We start from the raw sequence: 20,617 nt of genomic DNA, 5'->3' as shown, positions 1-20,617 counted from the left end.
AGTCCCCTATCGAGCTACTGTCGTAAGGCAGGCTGGCAGGCTTGAGATCTCGACGCTTATTGCCCCAAGGATAATATACTTTCGCGGAGCGTTGGGAGGATCGCAGGATCACCCCACCCACCACCCTCTCCCACTCACTTACCCTCTCTCGCCAGTTGGGAAGCATACTTGGTACCCCTGAAGTTTATCTATGCAAGCGCACTAAAGTTCTCGGTCCCGTCTTCCGTTGCAGCATGGACTTGAGAATCCTCCTAGGGACTGCCCTCTTCGTCATCGCGCCACCCTACGTTGGGCCTAAGAGAATAGGGAGGCTGTGACTGGCTGGCCTACCAGCTTTGGCTACCGATTGGCAACGGCCGGGAGAGTTTTTAGCAGTGGGCACAAAGTTTAGAGGCTTGAGGCTTTGAGCTCTAAGTTAGGGTACGACTAGAGTTGATATAGCGTCGGTCTACGAGGGTTCGGTCGGTCAAGGTTCCAACGGTTCTGGGTATCAGCCTGGCATCAGGCTAGCTCGTTCAATGGGAAAAGGGGCATGCAGAATGAGTGAAGGCGACTACAAGATCACTATAGCCGCCAGCGGGCCAACTTCACCGCGCTGAGCTCAGGATCTGACAGGCGCCTGAGTCTTGTATCAGACCGCCTCGAACTGTTGCATTGCTCTATCTAGCTCGGTAACGGAAGGCATTACGAGAGAGAAAAAGGTCCTCGCCCGTCTGAACGCATGCATACCATTGCCCCGGTCACTTATTGTTGTTATTGTTGAGGAAGACGGCTTTCCTGAGTGTTTGTTCGTACGTGCAACGGTAACATCGGCAGTACGAAATTATCGTACCTATAAAAGGCGTGGAATATCACGAGTCCGGAGATTGGAAGAGCGGGCCTCCATCGGAGGACTAGTTACTTAGCGATTCGGGTCAGATCTCCCACGTGCGGTGCTCGACAACGACGGTGCAACGTCAACCCAGGCCTGGCTGGCTGTTCGAGAGCCTTGATGCTATAGTAAGACACAAGGTAGTCTGGGTCCCGGCGTAGTGAAAATCCTGTCGTGTTCGTCCCCTTCCTACTCGGCTCGTAGCGAGAACGGTATGGGTGGCACGGCACACTCATGCACACACAGACTGGGTCGGTCTTGTCTACCGAGATTTTCATTGCGCAGTCCCGCCCGGCGGAGCGTGATAATGACCGAGAGGCGGGGCAAAGATCGGATCTCAGCGGCCGCGAAAATGTGGGTAGCTGGGCTATATGTGCTCAGATATTGGCTGCGCGAGACCTGGTTTAACCATGTGTCGTTGCGGAGCTGCGCTGGGAAGACTCTCTCTCAAACAGCAAGTGGCGAGCGAATGCATGAAATTCCGTCGTGGATGATAATCATTCCTTCTTCCCTTCATGACATGAGGCAACTCGTTCCAGACGTCCAAGCGTTCCAGAACCCGCCACGGACGTAGCTTCATTGCGGGCTAGAGGGCTCAGGGCAGACTCAGGGTTGAGGGGTGTTGCTGCTATCGACCTGTCGGTCGAGCTAGGCTATAGCTGTTGCGGAATATATGCCAACAATAAGCAAGCGCCGAACTGACGTCAAAAACGATGGTCGTCGTTGTCAGCGACTCCGACATGTTTCTTCTTTCGAACACTTCTTGAAGCCGCCATCGTGTCAGAGGATACGTGAAGCAAAGCGCCGGCCACTAGTCTTGCTGCCATTCGGTTGCCGGTCGTTGTTGTTCATATGCGGTGCCTTTCGATTGTTGAATAGTGCGAACGTCTGATACTGCATTCTAGGCATTCAGGATCTCATCCCGAAGATCCGTTCCGGTACAGTGGAATGCCTCCTGGTTGGCAGCATGCGATCGTCCGTGATCATCCAGACTCTTTGGACGCTCGCCGTTTCAACCAGAGTGGCCGTTGTTTTGTGCAGCACAGACAGACAGCAGCAGTCGTGAGTCGTCCGCGGCCTTCTGCGCCGCCGCCAAAACGAAGGCGATTGGCTCAACCCATTGGTGGAACATCAGCAGAGAACCCCGGCCAGGATCCGACAATCCCGCCCACCCATGCCGAAGAAGGCGTTGGCACAAGCTTGGCCATCTCGAAACGGCTTAAGGTCAGGGACCGTGAATTATTAGTTGGGATGATGACCAGACCCCCCGGCCTAGCGCATGTGGGATGCGGACAGCCTGACAGCTTCCTGCACCGCCATCGTGCATGAGGATGATTGCGTCGTTTTCGGTCTCAGAAGTGCAGATGGCAATTCCACGTAAGAAGCAGTATACAAGCTTTGGTTATGTCAGCAGCTGACGACCATCCATATTGTCAATCTCAAATGTAAGGGTGGAGGAAAAGAGGGATCGTTAACAGACCATACATACATAAGTACAGCGAAATGAAATCCGGAGGACAGCAAACACCGGGCAGCTGGGGGTTGCAGAAGGGGCTGGTCTTGTTGCACTATTCCTGGTAACGAAAAGTGCTTTGAATGAATGCAATGTTACTTCGGCACCATATGTATCACAAAATTGGCATGCCCCCGTGTAGTAAAAGTGATATTTGATCAGAGCATGCAGGGTGCCTATCAGATATCGACTTATTCAGGTTCTCCCTGCCAGGAAGCAACCCCTTTATTTTCCTCAGAGACGTTGCTGAGGGTGTAGGTGTCCACGGCGTTTGGACCGCGATCGAATGGCGCATGTATGTACGTGTAGGTGGTATGGCGCTCGGCGTTCGTCGATCGCCCGGTGTGACGATGCAACTGCTTGCATGTCCATCACAGATTTCTGGAAGGAATCCCAGGGCGAGCTACTGCCCAAGCCAGCCAAGTTGATGAAGTTTTCGTACATCCTGCATCCCTGGAACAACAGCCAAGATGTAACATCATATTGTGACCTACGTACCTACCCTACTTGTGACCTACCCCTCTACCCTCAGGCCCGGGATGCCCTGATGCCTGCTCTGACTTACTTACGAGTTTGTGGCTAACACGAGTTCTGGGTTGACCTGAAAAAGATAGCGCACCGTTTGCCCGGTCCTGATGGTTCTTGGGTCGATGTTAGCGCTGATTTGATGCCAATCGGCCAAGCAGAGGTGGTTGTACAGGCGGATCTGCCAGAATCCTCGCTCGGCCGGCTGCTCGCAGAATGAAGCAGGCAAGCGGGGCTCCAAAAGTCCAACCTGCAAACGAGTGGGATGCTCTTCCAGGAATGACGCGGGTGCGCGCGGCAAGCCAAAGAGAATATCAGGGTTGAAGGCACCGTGTAGCGCAGGTCTTTGCACACTTTATTTAGACGGCATTACGAGGGCTCTGCAAGCTTCTGTGAGGAGCATCGCGAAAACTCCACAAGAAAAGAATCTAGCCTCTCTTTCTCGTCGGCAGTAAGCCAGTGGCGGACTGGCTTGAGAAAATCCATCTGCCGTCTGTCGTTTTTGACATGTCGCTCCAGCAGTTTAGTTGTCACGCATGTTTCGTAACCCCACTGGACGGCGCAGAGCCGAGAGTCGTTGACGGACTTTCGTGGCGAGCTGATATAGACATGCACCATGACTGTAGATGGTCTGATGTCGCCCACTTTACTCTGTCTGCTTACTGGGGACTTCAGCTGGTGCGACCCAGGCGATTGTCATAGCGTGCAGCCGGACCGCTTACTCGTATGGGGGGTGTTGGCGACGGCTTGGGAAGCGATTTATCACTCACTCACTAACTACATACTATGTTAAGAGCTACTGCTTGCCTGTTTCGTTTTAATGCGAGCGTGGAAACATGCAGAATGTCTCGGAGTGCGGAGTTGCTTCTTCGAGTTCATGTTTGATAGCGAAGAACGAAACTCGATAATTACTGTCACACCGTAGTGCGACGACAGGCCCGAAACAGACAGGCAAGATGAACAAGAAGAGAGATAAAGTGATTACATGCACTTTATTCGCCGGATGCTTGGCTGCTAACTTGGCTGCCTTGCCCCTGACATTGGGAGGGAGGGCCATCTCGCCTTCTGAGTCGTCAACACTATCCAGAAATTGTCCGATGCCCGTCTAGCGTTACATTAAGAAAAAGAGTTGCCATGTGCACCTTAGCCCTGGTACACGCAATGCAGTGAAGTTAGTGGTTAGTGCTTGATCGCTATAAGCCTGCTAAAATCGTGAGCCCCAACCAAAAGGAAAAGGTTCAAGGCAAGAGCCGTTGGTGATCGGGTCCAGAAGCTGGCTATGCAACCCTCACCTACAGCAGGCTTCACACATAGACTTAGACTATCGCTCGTCCATATTCAGTCGGTGTCGCTTTACACTCGTGTTTTCTCTGTGGCTATGTCAGCGGGTAAACGGAATGGGGGCCACACCTAGCTTTTTCTAAGACATGGTTTTAGGGAAAAGCAGGGCTGAAGATGTCAGACACGTGAAGCGATTGCGTAAAGTGCCAGCTGTTTTGGGTGGTGATGTAGAACCCGGAAGAACAGACCGAGAGAGAGAGAGAGAGAGAGAGAGAGAGAGAGAACATTCCTCACTCAGCCACTTAATGCCACTCCACGCTTCAAATTGAGACACGAAATGCACGCGACAGGAATAGAGGAGAAAAGAAGCAACATATCTGTCAACCTGGCGATTTCTAGAACCAGAAGAAATGCTGCTGTTGAACAACACACTCGGAACAATAACCACTCAATCACTCAGCGTCTAGGTCTCGACTGCTGTGTGGTCGTTTACGGTTTGTTTGCCCCCCCAGCGAAGCGTAAAGCTAGCACGCGTGCTTAACCGTCTCCTAATATGGCGGTTCGTCGTCTGGTGATCAAAGACCGGCCCAAGCCGTTTGATCCCGCTGACCCGTGCCCTTCTAAGTTATTCCTTTTCTTTTCCTATCGCGATCCCTACAAGTGAACGATGAATCGACGTGGACAGGGCTGTCTTTTGGTTTGTTGTTGGCCCTGCCCAAAGTTGGAACATGGATGGATTTCACCAAGCGCTGGGCAGTGTCCCTCCTGAACCGAATGGGCCGCATTCGATCGCAAGCCGCATCTGACCTCCTGGCTGCTGCATGCCTCGTCGCTTTAGCCTCTGCGCCTTCTGGCCACTCACGGCATTGCAGAGTCTAAAAGCTGGCAACTGTTGCCTCCCAAGCTTTAGTTCATTGGTGTTTGCTTATGTGCATACATAGTTCTGCGTCGCTGGTGGATGTGCATCTCCTGTACGACGTAAGCGTGTGCATATGTACATATGGATGGGATCTTGGCCGAAACCATGTAATGCTGTGTATGTAGGCCGATGGAGCCGATACTGGCTAGACTGGGTCGCTACCGGTAGTTGGACCAGCAGCGAGCCTGTCAGCTCCGGCGCATCAAGGCGCCGACCGGCACGAGGTAATCTCCTCGACGCCGCCGCTGGCTGCGTGCATTCTGTATAGGCTGTTAGGGCGCGTCCGCGAACAGGCTGGAGTGTACGCTGTGCAGCAGTAGCATGCAGTAACAGATCGGCAGACGACGTCTCTCTCTTGTCAGGCCGCCCGCAATTCATCTTTTACGCTTTTCTTTCTTTTTCTCTGCCATCGCTCAATCTCCAGGCCGTCCCACTCGAATGGCGTAAACTTGGACAAGCTTGGGTCAAGGCCGGACCCTCGGTCCCACACTAGCTCCAAGCCCCGGCCAGCGCCTCTGGTCAGGATTGGCTGTACCTGGAATGGGTGGAGTAGCCCGAAAATTGAATCTACAGGGGCCCAAAGACCCCGTCATGGATGCAGCAAGGGCAGGACAACAACAAGGGGTGGCCATTCTGGGGGGGTTGTGCAAGCAAGTGGGGGTGCCTGGCTCTTTTGCTTGCTTGCTCGGTTGGGATGTCCGTTCAAGTCGAAACCAATTTGCCAACACCCGATGTTCAGGGCAGGGCAAGCATTTGGAAGAATCATGTCTGAAAGTCCATTTCCCCTCTCCTCCAGCGTCTCCCCTTTGTTATTTTGGGCGGTGGATACAGTACCTGCTGTTTCGTGATCTTGCTATGCGTATTGCTAGTACTTGGCTGTGTACATGTAGGCCATGTAAATGAATGCCCCCTGGCATATGTGTGTGTGGGTGATGTTCTCCGCGATGTCTGGTCCTTCGAAAAGAAAAGAACAAAACTCAAAGGCAATTGCAGGCAAGAAAGCGTCTGCTTTTCTCCTGATCGTAGCTTTCACAGGGCGGGCACAGGGGTCGCATAAAGTGGTATTGGCTGAGGAGGCTCCTATGTCGACCGACTCTGTGCTAGGTCGTAGTTATTGTCACGGTATCCCACTACCAATACCACGGCCGGCCAGCCAGTGAGTTCCCTGGGAGCAAAGTGTGTTCACCAGAGGTTTGTAGATAACAAATGTTGGCGAGCAATGCAGCTGAGACCATCGGTATGAGGTGTGGTCTCGGACGGAAAGTGTACATGGTCTCTCTCCCCCTTCTCCAAGCAGTTGTACTCCAAGCAGCCGTTCGGTGCGCTAGGTCCTCCTCCCTGTCCACTCCCCCCCATCCCATCCTATGCCATCCCCGTCGCCAGTACTCCGTAGTACAATACTACAATACCACCTAAACTCCTAACCTATTACATTACTTACCTAAATCACCTGCCGGCCCTTTTCCTCTTCCTTCTCCCTCCCTCTCCCTTTCTGGATGCACCATATCTTCACCTCCTTCCGTTCTTTTCTCCCCCACTCAAGGCGGGTTGCAGCAAGTCTGTATCGCCTGGTCAATTAATCGCAAGATTGATTGAACAGTCCCGAACGACTTTGGTTCATCTCAAACCAGTGCCAGCTGCTTGCAGTCCACCCTGTCCCGGTATCAGGAAGTTCGGATTGCCCAGATCCCAGGACCTCCCTGTCCACGGCTCTTTCTCACCGGCCCTTCGATCCTGCCTACACTTTTCCCACGTGGACGTAGAATTTCTAATCAGCTCAAGTTGCTGTCTTGCCGAGGCCTAGACCATTCGTTACCAAACCGGACGGGCCATTGTCTCCTACAGCGCGCGCCGTAGTATTATTCACACCAAACCCATAATTCCACAACATCCTCACCATGGCGCCGTCACTAAACACCCAATCGTCCTTCATGCGTCCGCGCACAAGCGACCGCGATGCTCGACCGAGTACCCGCGACCAGAACGACACCAACCTCGTCATCCCCAGCCGAACTTCGTCTCTGCACTCGCGCATCACCCAGCCTATCCCCTCGACCATGAGTGGCAAACCGCAGCAGAGGACACCAAAGACTCTGACCCATGCTTACATGGTGTGCGGTGTTGGACGTGAGCCATCGCAATGGGTCAAGGCTCCCGCTCCCGAGCAGGGCAAGATTGGACACATGAAGGGTGCCGTTGGACAGTTTTGGCTTCCGGAGATCCTTGGCAGCAGCCCCAGGCTGGAACAGGACAACGACATTGCTCGTGCGTTACACGCCGCCATGCGGGCCTGCTTCCCCCACGATGTCGAAATTTGCACCGGCCGCAGCCAGCCTCATTGCGTCCACCACGCCTTCGTGCTCCAGCAAGACTCCTCCCACACTCTTTACGGTATCTGCCTCCGTGTTTGGTCTCGGGCGGATGAGAAGAGAGCCGAGACTATTCGTGACCTGAGGAAGCGCACCGAACCCGACTTTTACGACAACCCGGAGGAGACGTACTGGATTCCCTACTGCTTGTCCTTCCTCTCGCGTTATCCGCTGTACAATCTGCTGGGCGATTATCTCCGGGGTATGTGGATTCACTGGAACAAGGCAACCAACCTGTTCCACGCCGAGGAAGTTTCGAGGATTCTGAGCTTTCCCGCCCCGCGTCTCAACGATCTCGTTCGTATCGATATGAAGGATTACGCCCTGTGCTACCAGTTCCCGTCTTCGCCCACGGGCTTCCAAAACTTCGCCATGTGGCCGCTTTGGACCTGTCTCTCGATTCCCAACATTGTTGGTGTTGTCGAGGCAGCCATCTCCCCGACCCGCCGCATCATTTTCGTCAGCCACTACCCCGCTATGTTGACAATGGCTGCCGAGGCTATTAGGTTCTGTGTTAGAGTTTACGAGTGGAGTGGTCTCTACGTTCCTGTGGTTCACGCTCGACACGCCAAGGAGCTCGTTCAGGAACCTGGCCCGTACATTCTGGGTATCACTGCTGAGTGCCGTTCGCTCTTCACTGCACCTACCGATGCCCTGGTCGTAGATCTCGACCGCAACTTCGTACTTACATCCAGCCCACCCACAGCTCTCACGCCTGGCCAGCGTAACAAGTTCGTCTCCCGCCTGACTCAGGCTTTGAAGAGCGATGTCACGCCATCCGGTGTACCTTCCCACCTTCGCTCGGCTTACGGCGGAGGTAAGCTAGTGCCCGCCGGTCAGATCATCGTCATGCGCGGTGAAGTCGAGTCCATCCAGGACCCCGAATGGTGGAACCAGGATGCCATTATGTCTGTCATGGATCACGTCTGTGAGAAGATGGGCCGCAACACCGGATTGAAGGCGGTATTCGGAAGCGCCGTCAAGAAGCCCCTCATGACCAAGGTTTCGATGAGACACCTCAACGAGATCGTTAGGGAGCGCAACCAGTACTCTCGTGATGCTATGGAGGCATGGCAAGACTTTATCAACCTTAAGGGACGCATGGATACCGAGCTCAGCAAGGTTACGAAGCGCAACAACTATTTGGTCGAGGAATTGGAGAGCTTCAAGACTCAGTTCCTCAAGTTCCAGGCATTCGCTGAGCAGCTCAACAAGGAGACCTCGGACCTCAAGGTTAAGATTGAGAGCCACAAGCGTGAGAACCGCCGACTGGGTAGTCTCATTGACCAACAGAAGGACGACAACGCCAGACTCTCTGTACGCCTTACTGGAACCGAGAAGCAACGAGACGATGCCCTCGAGGCTCTTGTTCTGCAGCAAGAGATTGCCGAGGAGCTCGAGCGCGAACGCAAGAGGAACAAGAAGGAGCTGTCTGCTCTGCAGCACACCAACACAACTCTCTCGCGCCAGCGCGATGAGGCTCGTCGGGTCGTTCTGCATCTGCGCAGCCTGATTGGTGGCCAATCGCACCACATGGAACACCTCGTCCACTCCCTCACCAAGCCCGACGAGCTCGCCGACGAAGTCGCTGCTGGCTACGACGAGGACAACGTCGCCGAGAACGCCGCTGAGGATGCGGAGACTGCCGGTAAGTACCCACCCATTGTCGATAGTTTGAGAGATTTTGATCGTTTTGCTAACGCACAATCTAGCGAAAGATGAGCGGCTCGGAAAGACGCTTGCCCGCGCACAGGACGCTAACAACCGTCTTGGTAACGCTAGCTTCAATGACGTTGCCGATCGCCATCTCAAGGACAAGACGGATGCTATTGCGCACATTATCCGCAACATTGCCGAGCAATGCCAGGCCGCTGTGGAGAGTCTGCAACTGGCTCACGACCACGAGTATGAGCCTCGCTCCCCCCGCACCAACTCGCGGGCCACCTCCCGCCGGGCTAGCAACCTTTCTGCCGCCCAGAGCGACGATGGTCACTCGGCTGCCACGTCGGAAGCCGGCGACGAGAGCCTGCTCCACCCCTCCGGACGCACATCCAGCATCCCTCCTACTCCGGATCTGATCCCCAACAGGAGCAGCACTTCGATGTCCTTTGCATCGACCATGACTACCCCTGAGCGGTCGAGCCAGCAGTACACGTTGCACAACGAAATCCCGACCAAGATCGTCGAGGATGACGAGGAGAGCCTTGCCGGCCGCAGTGACAGCGAAACCATCTCCCAGGAGCCTGGCATCGTTGGCAAGCACGCTGGTAGCCTGCTCCACCGCCCATCAGGTGCTCGGATCAGCGCACTCGGCGGCACTCGCTAAAAAGCTCCCGACTGCATCTTTGCCGCAGAGCTGAGCTATCTGAAGAGCTCGGATGACGACACCATTTTGGTGTCTAATGATCGCCATGGTGAAATCATGGATTTACACTAACTATACCTCTGTCACATGAAATTTTCTTTCTGTCTTGTTCTGTGTTATGGGATATTTATGTATCAAATCGGCGTTTCTGGTACTACCACTATTGCTGGCCTTTGCTGCCTTGTTGTTGTTTTCTATCTTGATTCGCTACAAGCGGATGTCCCTGAGCCCGAGGCGTGGGGCACTAATTTCTTTTTCATTTTATCTCTACTTTCTTCAAGATGAACAGCGAAAGCGGAAGCCTTTAGCCATCACACCGTTGAGGAGGGATGGAGGAAGCAAGCGATACTTGGTGTTGGATGTAAGTAAAAGGGGGGAGAGAGAGGCCTGTGGAGGACGATAAGGCAAGCGAAAGGGGGAAGTGGTGCCCCCTGCCTTTCCAGGCAACTGGTTTCTGTGGAGGATTTGTGTCTTGATCTCTTTGAGCAATTCTGGTTTTCGAAGTTTCCCCCGCTCGAATACAGAGGTTGGAGCCAATCGTGAGATAGGATAGATATCTCGAATTCTATAAAAACGAAATTCACTTGATAATGCTATGTTCTGCTGCTGTTGATCATGCTAGGTGATTGGCTCCCGTAAACATGCTATGTCTATTGACGATTCTTCCTAGTAAGTTAGACTCAAGTTTATATCGAATACACCCTCTGCATGGTAAGACGTAGACTGTAAGTGTCTCATGCTAACTTGCGACTATTATTTCGTGACCAGATGGCCCGGCGTAGTGGAAGAGGGTTGCAATGTCTCAACCCACCGCCATGACAGGTTTCGGTTTCGGTTTCTCCATGCGAGACCGACTCAGCAGCCTGTCAGCCTTCCTTGGCCTCAACGCGTCCTCACGTGGCTGCTGCAGTTGTGTGTTGGCCCATCCTAAACCTGCAGCCTCTAGGAATATTCACGAATCCAATGCCCCCCAACCACCCGGCTTCGTTCCGAAGGGGCTTCACCACTTGCAGTATGTAAGCTCAAGTAGTGGATTCCATTATTGAGACTATGTACATAATAGGAAGGGCTGAGTGACAGTCAGTCTTCACTGTCTTAGTGATAGGCGGATCCCTTTGGGTAATGCGAAGATAGCAATCTTGTATCCTGCAAAGGCCAAAGTTTGGGACGCCGGGAATTTGATTCGGGATATTAACGGCAGGCCCATCGATGTGTCAGATGTTCGGGTCTTTGGGAATACGATGTCAACCCATCTTAATATTATTTTGTGGAAATACGCCCCTCGTACGGAGTAAGGAGGCGTGATATCCTAGCTATTCTCCCAGAGCGTTCCCAGTATGTACAGACAGCAACACCCTTTTACATGGTGGTGATTGGAGAAATATCAATACGAATGGTCTTTGTTACAACATTCATCCTGATTTTATAGCATAGGAGTGTGAAAGTCCTGAGGAAGTAATGAGCAATGGTGGACTGTCATACCAAGCACTTCATTATGGGATACCTCAACTTTCTCTAAGCTAAAAGCTTACATGATAAGTATCATTCAACATGATTTTCAAGATGTAAGTAGAGTAGGTCTGAAGTCAAAGTAGTTGAGTTGTATCATCACAGGCAACAGGTCCATGTACGAAAGTGATGTCAAAAGCGCACGGGCCCCATTTTGACAATCTGCTAGGTACTGTCTCAAACAGCTGGAGCTCTGGATTTCCATCTCTACCTTACAATAAACCTGGCAGCAATTCCCGAAAAGAAATTGCCAACGAAGATGTCGGACCGCGCGCGCAGCCGTTCGCCTCGCCGCGACCGAGGCAAGCCGAGCACGGGCGACCGCGACCGCGACCGCGACTACGACCGGAGAGACAGCGGACGAAGAGATGATCGGGACAGGAGGGGCGACCGAGACCGGCGCGATGACGACCGCCCGCGTCCTAGGAAGAAGAAGACGGGCGGCTTTAACTTCAAGGACAAGCGCGACGATCGCGACGACCAAGATGGCAGCGACCGCCGCGGCGGTGGTGGCGGTAGCTCATATCGCGGCTACAGGAACCGCTCGCCGTCCCCGAGACGCAGCAAGCCCTCCAACAACAGCCTTAACGACTCGTCAGCAGCGCCAGCGAAGAGCTCGACCAAAGAAGACACCACGAAGCCCCCGAAAAGACCTGCCGCAGGCTCGGCCGACACCACCAAGCCGCCCAAGCGAGCGCCTGCCGCTGCCGCTCCCGGCGGTCCGGGCATGGAGATGATCATCGTCCACGTCAACGACCGGCTGGGCACCAAGGCCGCCATACCCTGCTTGCCCTCCGACACCATCCGCCAGTTCAAGATCATCGTGGCTGCGCGCATCGGGCGGGAGCCTCACGAGATCCTGCTCAAACGACAGGGGCAGAGGCCGTTCAAGGACATGCTCTCGCTGGCCGACTACGAGATCAGCAACGGGGTGCAGCTCGACCTCGAGGTCGACACGGGCGATTAAGGAAGAGGATGGGGCAAGGGGAAAGAACCGTGTTGCACGATGGGATAGGCACAGATTTGTTGTCGCCTTCCTGTGGCCTGCCTGTGCATGCTAGCGTTACAGCGGACAGTCTCAGGAAGGGACAAGTGTTTTCACTTAGGTTGTCAACGTGAGTATACACCCGATACGGCTATGTCGGGCCTCGCAGTGGTTAACCTCAACTCACGGTAGAAAGCCAGCTACTCTGGATACATGTACAGAAACTGAGCACAAGCTCAATGCACCTAGACAAGGATTTACGTAATAAAGGAAAGCACCAGCTGTCTTCGTCGATATTATCTGATGGCTGCCTGCTGAGGTTTACGTACTGCCGGGCCAAATCTTGAGGACCAAATGAGATCACGTGCTTTCGTGGCGCGAAACTTGGGATGTGTCAAGCACTAAGCGTGGGGCAAACGCGCCTTTCCATTGACATCGCCGTCACCGATGACTCAAAAAAGCAATTGACATTTGTTACTCCGCGGAACCTGTGCTCTAATCGTTGACTATATCCGTCTTCAATTCTCTCGTATTCCATTACGTTCCCACGATCTTTACTTCCTGGAACTCTCATCACCTTCAACTGCAAGTACACACATCTTCTATACATCATGGCCATCAGCCAGAAGCGCAAGCGCAACCCCGCCACCGACGAAGACAACGCAGAGACGGGTATGCCCATCAAGAAGATACCCCGCGCCTCTCTCGACAAAACCCGCGACATCCTCGCCATGAGGACGGTCACGGCCAAGTCCAAGAGAGCCCAAGCCGAAGCCGAAGACATGACCCCCCAGCTCGCGCGCATCGCGGCGTCGACCCGCACGCCCTTCGAGAAGCGCGTGCTCTCGGCGCTGTGCCAGATCCCCGCGGGCCGCGTGTCCACGTACGGGCTGCTGTCGGCGCACCTGCAGTCGTCGCCGCGGGCGGTCGGCGGCGCCCTCCGCCGCAACCCGTTCGCGCCCCGCGTGCCGTGCCACCGCGTCGTGGCGACGGGCGGCTCGCTCGGCGGCTTCAAGGGGAAGTGGGTCACGGGCGACGGGGAGGGGATTACGATTGACGAGAAGAAGAAGCTGCTGCGCGCCGAGGGGGTCGGGATCGATGCGAAGGGCAGGGTGTTGGGGACGCCTTGGTCGGGGTTCGTGTGAGAAGACTTGGTTCACTGACTGACTGACTGTCTCTCTGGCAGGACAGGACAGAACAAAAATAATGATGTTTAGGCTTTGCTGGTGGTAATTGTCCGTCTGCAAGCGTGATGGGAAATGGATTCCTTTGGTTAGTTTGGCTTTTGGCTTGGGTTTGGGCGTTTTCTTCCGGGGCAAGGATTTTCTTGACTGGATGCCAATTCTGTTTTTCGTTAGCGATGGTGCATTACACAAGGCTGGGTTGGGTTACCTGGGCATAAGCCGGTGTTTAAGGGAGTGGAAGAGGCTGATCCTTTCGACATTAAGGACTCTCTTGAGCCTAACCCCAAAAGGATTCCCCATCAAACACGAGCATGTTGCAGATGATCAGGATTCAGATGCCTCGGAGTAGGATACGAAGCCGTGGGGTCTTCAGATTGTACGATGCCTACTGGCCACGACGCGAAAGGCAAGTTTGTACGACTTGAGAGCCCGAGATCTGCTCTCTGCATAAACACCCCTTGGCCCGGGCTACATCACAATCATATAGTAATCAATACCCGGTATATCTGTACTGGATGAGCACTCAATGGTCGAGACTCGACGTTTTGTCTTGTTATACCCTCAGCTCATCACCCATACTTACTCTGCTATCACGGACTTGGAGTCGGCAATGTGTTAGGGCGAAGTGAAAGAAAGTTTGCTTCACCTCAAAAGCATTGTGCCATCTATATGAGGGGGCCAGTTACTATTTATGTTGCAGAGCGGTCGGATACTTGCATATCCAACCCCATTGCCGCGCGGAAGACGCAGACTTGTCTTTCCCTTGTTGTGTATAGCGCGGAAACAAGCATTCCCATGCTTAGTCAAGCTTGCGATCCAGTCCTAGCAAGTAACATGCCTCGCGAGCGATTTACCCAAGTCGGCTGGATAATCTATGTAAACCTTGACTCTCAGCCTGCAGCGTCTCTGTTGCCTTGAGCATGCAGTGAACTCCCCAGAAACGGACCAATGCATATACTATCAGGTATGCAGTGCAGTCTGTAGCACATCACCAGCCCCCAATGAGTAGGCCATGCAGAGAGGGGTGCTACCCAGAGAATCAACCAACCAATTGGGCCTTTGGTCTTTCACCGACCTTACCCCGATTCTCTCAGGGAGCAAGTAGTCATTCGGGATTGCCTCGATGCGATTCAGATCTGCCAGCCGCAGTCCAAAGTGGTTGGCTCGGCTCTATCCTTTCTCTTCCTCTAACTACATGCCACGACACAAATATTTGTCGCCTGGCCCACCTGCTCTGCCTATCAATTCGGGCGAACGTCAGGAATATGAGTGCGAGCAGGGAAACCTCAAATGGGTAAGCAAGCGGGCTGTGCCAGTCCATAATTGCATGCATCCATCTCCGCTCACCCCCAAAAAACAGAAACATAGCTGCATGCCTACATGAACCCAGCCCCCAGACGTAAGCAAAAGGGTGGCTCAGCAGCCGCGCGATCGGATTATTGAATACAGCAAGCAGCGAGGCGAAGGGGAAAGGTCATGTGTGTTGTACGTGGGAAGCCGTCAAATCCCATAGGATGAATGAGACGGTCAGCTTCGTAGTTAGTCGTAAGTGAATTCGGGATTGGCTGACGAACCGCGAATCCATTGCGTCTGCCTCCCTTCCGATTTGTCTCTTTCTCTAACCCTCCCTCCCGGCTGTTCATTTCTCTAACAAAATCGCAATATAACCGACGACAGGTCCCCTCAATTCTTGATCTTGCTTGTTTGCCATCCTCTTTTTTCCCCCGGGCAAGTTTTGTTTGATAAACCATCACAGATATCACCATCGCTCTCATTGAGTAGCATCTTTGCGATAAGAACCAAGCACAAGACAGGAAGAGAAAGAGGAATAGAAAATAGAACAAGACAAGGAAAAGACGCAATGCGCTTCTCATCCTACCAAAACAGCCCATTCGTGGCCCTGGCCTTCACCGTCGCTGGTGCCGCCGCCGCTGGTGCCCCCATGCCCGACACCATCAGCACCCGGGTCTTCAGCAACGGCACCGCCAGCATCACGTCCAGCCTGAGCAGCAGCATCGCATCCTCCATATCTACTCCTTCCCCTTCTTCCTTACCAGGTACTTCAAGCGGCAACTGGACCATACCCAACACCTCGACAGTCAGCGCGCCGCCCCCTTGACCACCGCGGTCCAGACGAAGCCGGGCTCTCCCGATGCCACCAGCACGGCCGTCGTCGTCGTCACGCCCACCGGCGCCGACGGGAAGCCCAGTCCCACGGCGTCCGGCTCGGCGCCGCTGCAGTCGACGGGTGGCTCGGACGCGCCTGCCGTCCTCGCGGGTTTGGCGTATGTGGTGATGGCGGCGGCTTTCGCGATATGATGCGCTGCATATGACCACCCTCCGCCACGTTGTTATTTAGAAATGCCGGCAACATGGGTCTCGAGGGGGTGGGAGTAGGTGCGGGAAGAGAGAGGTAATTGGGGAACGCACTGTCAGCCGTTCTAGGTTCGGTCGCTCAAGAGAGAGGATGCAGTTAGTTGTTTGTTAATATAGCCTGGGTTCGTTTGTTCGTATAAATCTGAGTTGTTAGGAGAACAAAGTAGACATCGAGTGGATAACGATCACTACGGCGACAGTAACGATATAGTAGAATAGCAGACACTGAGCTACACATGTACTGATGATCCTATACGGACTTCGATATCGGTTTATTGAGTCTGGATCTTGAATTGATGTCCTCCACTTTACTGTAACCCTGGAGCACGGGTTGAAGAGCCGGGACTGTGGACGTCATATCCATGAGATCGCAAGTATCTGATGCTTAGATCTCTGGTGATGGTACTGTGAGACTGGATACGATTTTAATGGCGACCAGGACTTGGGCCGAATTCAACTGCTAATGTTCGCTGGCTAAACATATTGCTGTGCCGCATCAATGGGGCTGAATTACCTTTGAAATGTATAAGCCAACTTTACAAACAGCTTCAGGCCAATGATGCATACCTAGTTAGCCTGCATACACCGAGAATGTGCAAATGCAAGAATGAACCTCTCTTGATAACCAACAGCATGATGCCAATAGTGGACGGGTTCGCCAAAGACTCGGCATAGGCAAGCTACTTGCCACTGAAGGAATGTAGGAAGGTGCAGGTTGGGCTGATAGGTTCCACAAATATTAGCAACCCATTTGGGCGAGCTTCTACAGTTATTATTAATACAAACACGATGCATGTCGCCAAGGCTCGCTCCCAAAAAAATTGATCCTCATCTGGCAAGTCAGTCACAGTAACACAAACACAGGCGGGGTTCAACGGAATGCGAGATGCTTTCTCCTTCTTTTTGGCTTCTCTGTCTTTTGATGTTAGGCCACGTTATCTCACACGACGTCAGCCCGCAACATTCTTCTTTACGACAGTTTGCCAGAGCAGAGCAGTATATCTATTTGTCTGCCTGTCTGTCAGCATCTTACATACCTAAGTAGGTAGCCTAGGTTTGATTACTGATTGCTCCTATCAGACATCGAGAGGCTTACGACTTACAGCAGATGACATTAATGGTAGTAAGCCTCCTCCTTGTGCACCAATCGTGAATTATAAATTATACGACCAAGTGCGTGCCACCCCAGTCTGCATGGAGGCAGGCGAGCGATAGGCTGGCCAGAACTGACCGAGCGATCATCGGCTCATCCTCTAATGCTATCTGGCAGTCCCCTAGCCTTGGTGTTACCTCTATTTTGCTCCGACTTGGGTGTTATCATTCTTTGCCGGCGCTCAGCCACCGAACTGATGATGCCAAATGATGTGCATTTCGTATGTGGGTTGTAGGTATTTTTGGTATGGCGGCAGGAATGTCAAAATGTGTCAAGCCTCAACGTATCATTGGTTCGAACCCATGCTATAGATCAGGGGGGATTCGTTCTGTGTGTTATGTTTGCATTTTGTACACATGTGCAGGCTTTGTGTTTTTTTACTGTTCTGGGAAATAGACAGAAGAACACCAACAACAATCCAGCCATTGACAGGGGAGGCAGCGTGCAGGGGGACACAAGTTCCTCTACAGTTACCGGGGTCTGGCGCTAGCAGCCGTACCAATATTCCATAGTCGTCAATATACCTCAGCCAGCGGGGAGGGAACAAAGGAGGCGCTAGAGAGAATCACCTGGCCTCGCCTCTGTCAATGGATGACGGGATCTGCTTATCGAATTGTCTAATTGTCTCGCGTCATCATCTCCTTGGCAGGCAATAGCCGTCAAAGACTGGAGACAAAGTGCGACAAATGTCAACTAGGATTTCACCTAGGATTGTCGTTTAGTGTGTGTGTTTGGTTGGCTCACTCGCTTCGCTACGGGCTCCGCCATGGTTGAAACAACACCACCACCAACTAACAACTACCGGATTTGCCTATTACCTCTGATCAGATGAATGGACATGGCATCTCCTCCGATCATCGCTCTGCGACGTTTGCGTCTAGCAAGAGTTACAGTGCAGCAGTAATAGCCAGCCGACTGGCACTGACTCATGTAATAAGTGAGCGAGCGGAGCGGGTGAGGGCGGCCAGACCACCCAGCCAGTCATCTTATATGACATTTGTCATACGGGAGGCATGCGATACGGCGGGATGTCGGTCGGTCGGCCCCGGGCCTAGTATGTAAGTGAACAAGTGCAAGTGCAACTGCTATTCTGAATTACAGCCCTCTTTGGGGGTGGCCTGTTTGTTAGTCGCACCAGCTGCTTGATTGCTTACCTTGCCTTCACTTCCTCTGACATTCGACGAACTTACATGCCTCTGGAGGTGGAAAGGTGGCCACAAAACACACAGGTCCAAAAGCAGCTCGGGGCGTCTCTTTTTCTTGTCTTTGTCTCAAAGTTGTTCCGATAGTCACTCAGTGTGTATGTAGATACTAAAAGTAGAGTGTGCCGCCGCAAGTTACCCCGGGGCCAACAAATTACACATTGCGTCAATGGAGGTCTTGTGCGCCGCACTGCGCCCCCTTTGGGCTCTGCCTCCAGAAGACGTGCAACTCTTCGGAACTCTCGTCGCTCTTCCACTCTAGTGTTTCCACATATATTAAGCTACAGATGTGCCCAATCAGCTTTAGCGAATCCGGACGACTATGTACTTTACTTGGCACTTGGTTGCATCGTTGCGCCTTTGCTGCCCGAGTTGAATTGCGAATGGGCCTGCTCCAAGTCGTTTTTTCCTTCTTCTCCTTGTCAGGGTCAATAAGACGTGGCTATTGCGAGACTCGAGTTTAACCGAGATAGAAGGCAAAGACTTTCTGCTAGTTGTCGCCTTTTGGCAACTCAAATTTCTGACTACCTCTGACTAACACTGATGAAGTTTCCAACTTGAATTCTTACTTCTTGGCCCCCCCAGTCCCAGTCCTCCCCCTCCCTCCACCTCTCACAAGAAGCATTGAGTTAAGGAACTTGGAACTCGGGCCACACACCACGGTTGATTACTCTTGGGTTCTCTCTCACTGCTCGTTATTACCTGGCCCGTTTTTCTCCTAAAGTTTCAACTTGTCCCCAGCAATTCAACCCATCATCGCCCGTCCCTCACTCATCACAACCCAACTCTCGTCTTCCCCCTTCTCTTACATTTCCGGTTGCGCTCAAAATCCTTTCCAGCTTGCCGCAACGCACCTTATAGTAGACCGTTTACGAGACCCAAAATTTCGGGTTTAGAGCGACCCGGAAACCAAACAAATCAGATATCGCTCTTATCTGCGCGCTATTGTTGTGGTTGTCGCATGCAACATACAGAGGAAACGAACGGGTCGAGGCCTGCCTATACCTACCTACTTACTCGGCTGTGGAGCTTGACAACAAGTCTACTATTTTCTCTGCCGTGAGCGACAACTTTCCAGCCGAGTTGACTAAAATCCAACTGATGCGCGCCAACCCGGGCCCAGGTCAGTTTATTGTCTTTTCATTCCATCCACACTTTACCCACGTTAGTAGTGGTTTTGAAGACTAACGCGAGCTCCTGCATTTCCAAAGTAATCAGCTATTCCATTGCCCACTCAGCTATTCCGTCGCCACCCTGCTATTCCATCGTCCACTCTCTGGAACACCACACACGCGCCTTCCAACACACTGGTCGTCGGTGGGCGACCTTAGGTTACCAAACATGGACACCGGATCCGACCCCAAGTCATCTGCCACGCCCAACGGTCATGATCGTGGCACCAGTGAGTCTGCTGTCGCCGAAAGGTATGTGCTGCTTTTCATGTCATCTTTATCTTTCCAAAGCCCAAGCTGGGCCCGTCCTGCCGCCGCCATCCCCCGGGTTCCCGGTGTTATCATCGCCATTCCCAAGTTATCCCATAGCTGTCGAGGCTCTTCTCCTTTCGCGGTGGAGACCATATGACGATGGTTAAATGGGGTCGCTCACAAGGATGGGTGAAACGATAGTTTACTGGAGTCGGCCTGGAGTCGACCTGTTTGGACTTTTTCGAACCTAAATTGTGAATTCCTTCATCCTGCGATTCCTCATCCCGCATCCTACCCCCGAAGAATTGCGGATTGAGTGCCGGTAATTCTGGTGCATCCCCGTTTTCCAAGCGCCATACTCTTCGCCACCAATCACAGTCAACCCCGTTCGTTTCCTCGACGAGCTTTCTCTCGTCTTGACCATCATCACCTGCCTTGAGACTTTGCCCTATTCTTTCTTCATTTACGCCACATCTTTGTCCTCCATCGTAGCATGGGAAAATACAACTTCCGAAGGTGAGGTTGGTTTCCTTGCTTGTCGCACTTTGCACCCCTTTCGTTACTTGATCCATGTGGTTGGGATTTGGCAGTGCCGAATCCAAATCACGTCGGCCTCCTACCAAAAGCCGAGAATTGTATACTCGACTATTTCTCTCAATCCCTTCCTTGTCTCCACACTTTCCTATAACACTTTTCCTCGCTATGAGCATTCCAAGTATACCTTGCCAGTATCTCGGAGTAGCACTTTCGCTTAGCAACCAACAACTGAGTTCTACTCACCCCAAGCATCGTCTTGTGCCATTCACCAAAGACTGGACAACAGACCACGCACATTTTCTTCACTTCACTTCAACCCGTATGCAACTGCATTTGCATATTTAACCCCCTCCACTTTCCTCCCACACAAGGCACTCACCCAAAGCCAACTCAAAGGATCGCAA

General features: G+C 52.8%; 5 protein-coding genes across 5 annotated transcripts; all 5 read left to right on the top strand.

Moving 5' to 3' along the window:
• Nucleotides 1–7,007: 7,007 nt before the first annotated feature.
• Nucleotides 7,008–9,804, top strand: PG998_009888 (uncharacterized protein; the record flags this gene model as incomplete). The annotated part of the gene is made up of 2 exons (XM_066876704.1): nucleotides 7,008–9,126; nucleotides 9,191–9,804. The coding sequence occupies 2 exons, from the start codon at nucleotides 7,008–7,010 to the stop codon at nucleotides 9,802–9,804; spliced, it is 2,733 nt and encodes a 910-aa protein (XP_066728860.1).
• Nucleotides 9,805–11,611: 1,807 nt separating this feature from the next.
• On the top strand, nucleotides 11,612–12,319 carry PG998_009887 (ubiquitin-like protein; the record flags this gene model as incomplete). Its single annotated transcript, XM_066876703.1, has 1 exon — nucleotides 11,612–12,319. One exon carries the CDS (start codon nucleotides 11,612–11,614, stop codon nucleotides 12,317–12,319), a length of 708 nt encoding a protein of 235 aa, XP_066728859.1.
• A 629-nt stretch (nucleotides 12,320–12,948) lies between these two features.
• On the top strand, nucleotides 12,949–13,482 carry PG998_009886 (methylated-DNA--cysteine S-met; the record flags this gene model as incomplete). The annotated part of the gene is made up of 1 exon (XM_066876702.1): nucleotides 12,949–13,482. One exon carries the CDS (start codon nucleotides 12,949–12,951, stop codon nucleotides 13,480–13,482), a length of 534 nt encoding a protein of 177 aa, XP_066728858.1.
• A 1,900-nt stretch (nucleotides 13,483–15,382) lies between these two features.
• Nucleotides 15,383–15,840, top strand: PG998_009885 (uncharacterized protein; the record flags this gene model as incomplete). Its single annotated transcript, XM_066876701.1, has 2 exons — nucleotides 15,383–15,516; nucleotides 15,579–15,840. 2 exons carry the CDS (start codon nucleotides 15,383–15,385, stop codon nucleotides 15,838–15,840), a joined length of 396 nt encoding a protein of 131 aa, XP_066728857.1.
• A 3,753-nt stretch (nucleotides 15,841–19,593) lies between these two features.
• Nucleotides 19,594–19,833, top strand: PG998_009884 (uncharacterized protein; the record flags this gene model as incomplete). The annotated part of the gene is made up of 2 exons (XM_066876700.1): nucleotides 19,594–19,676; nucleotides 19,716–19,833. The coding sequence occupies 2 exons, from the start codon at nucleotides 19,594–19,596 to the stop codon at nucleotides 19,831–19,833; spliced, it is 201 nt and encodes a 66-aa protein (XP_066728856.1).
• Nucleotides 19,834–20,617: the final 784 nt, after the last annotated feature.

This window comes from Apiospora kogelbergensis (genome assembly GCF_038363985.1).
Source record: "Apiospora kogelbergensis strain CBS 113332 chromosome Unknown utg000006l_segment0_segment0, whole genome shotgun sequence".
Taxonomy (NCBI): Eukaryota; Fungi; Ascomycota; class Sordariomycetes; order Amphisphaeriales; family Apiosporaceae; genus Apiospora; species Apiospora kogelbergensis.
This window is presented reverse-complemented; position numbering and strand designations above follow the sequence as displayed.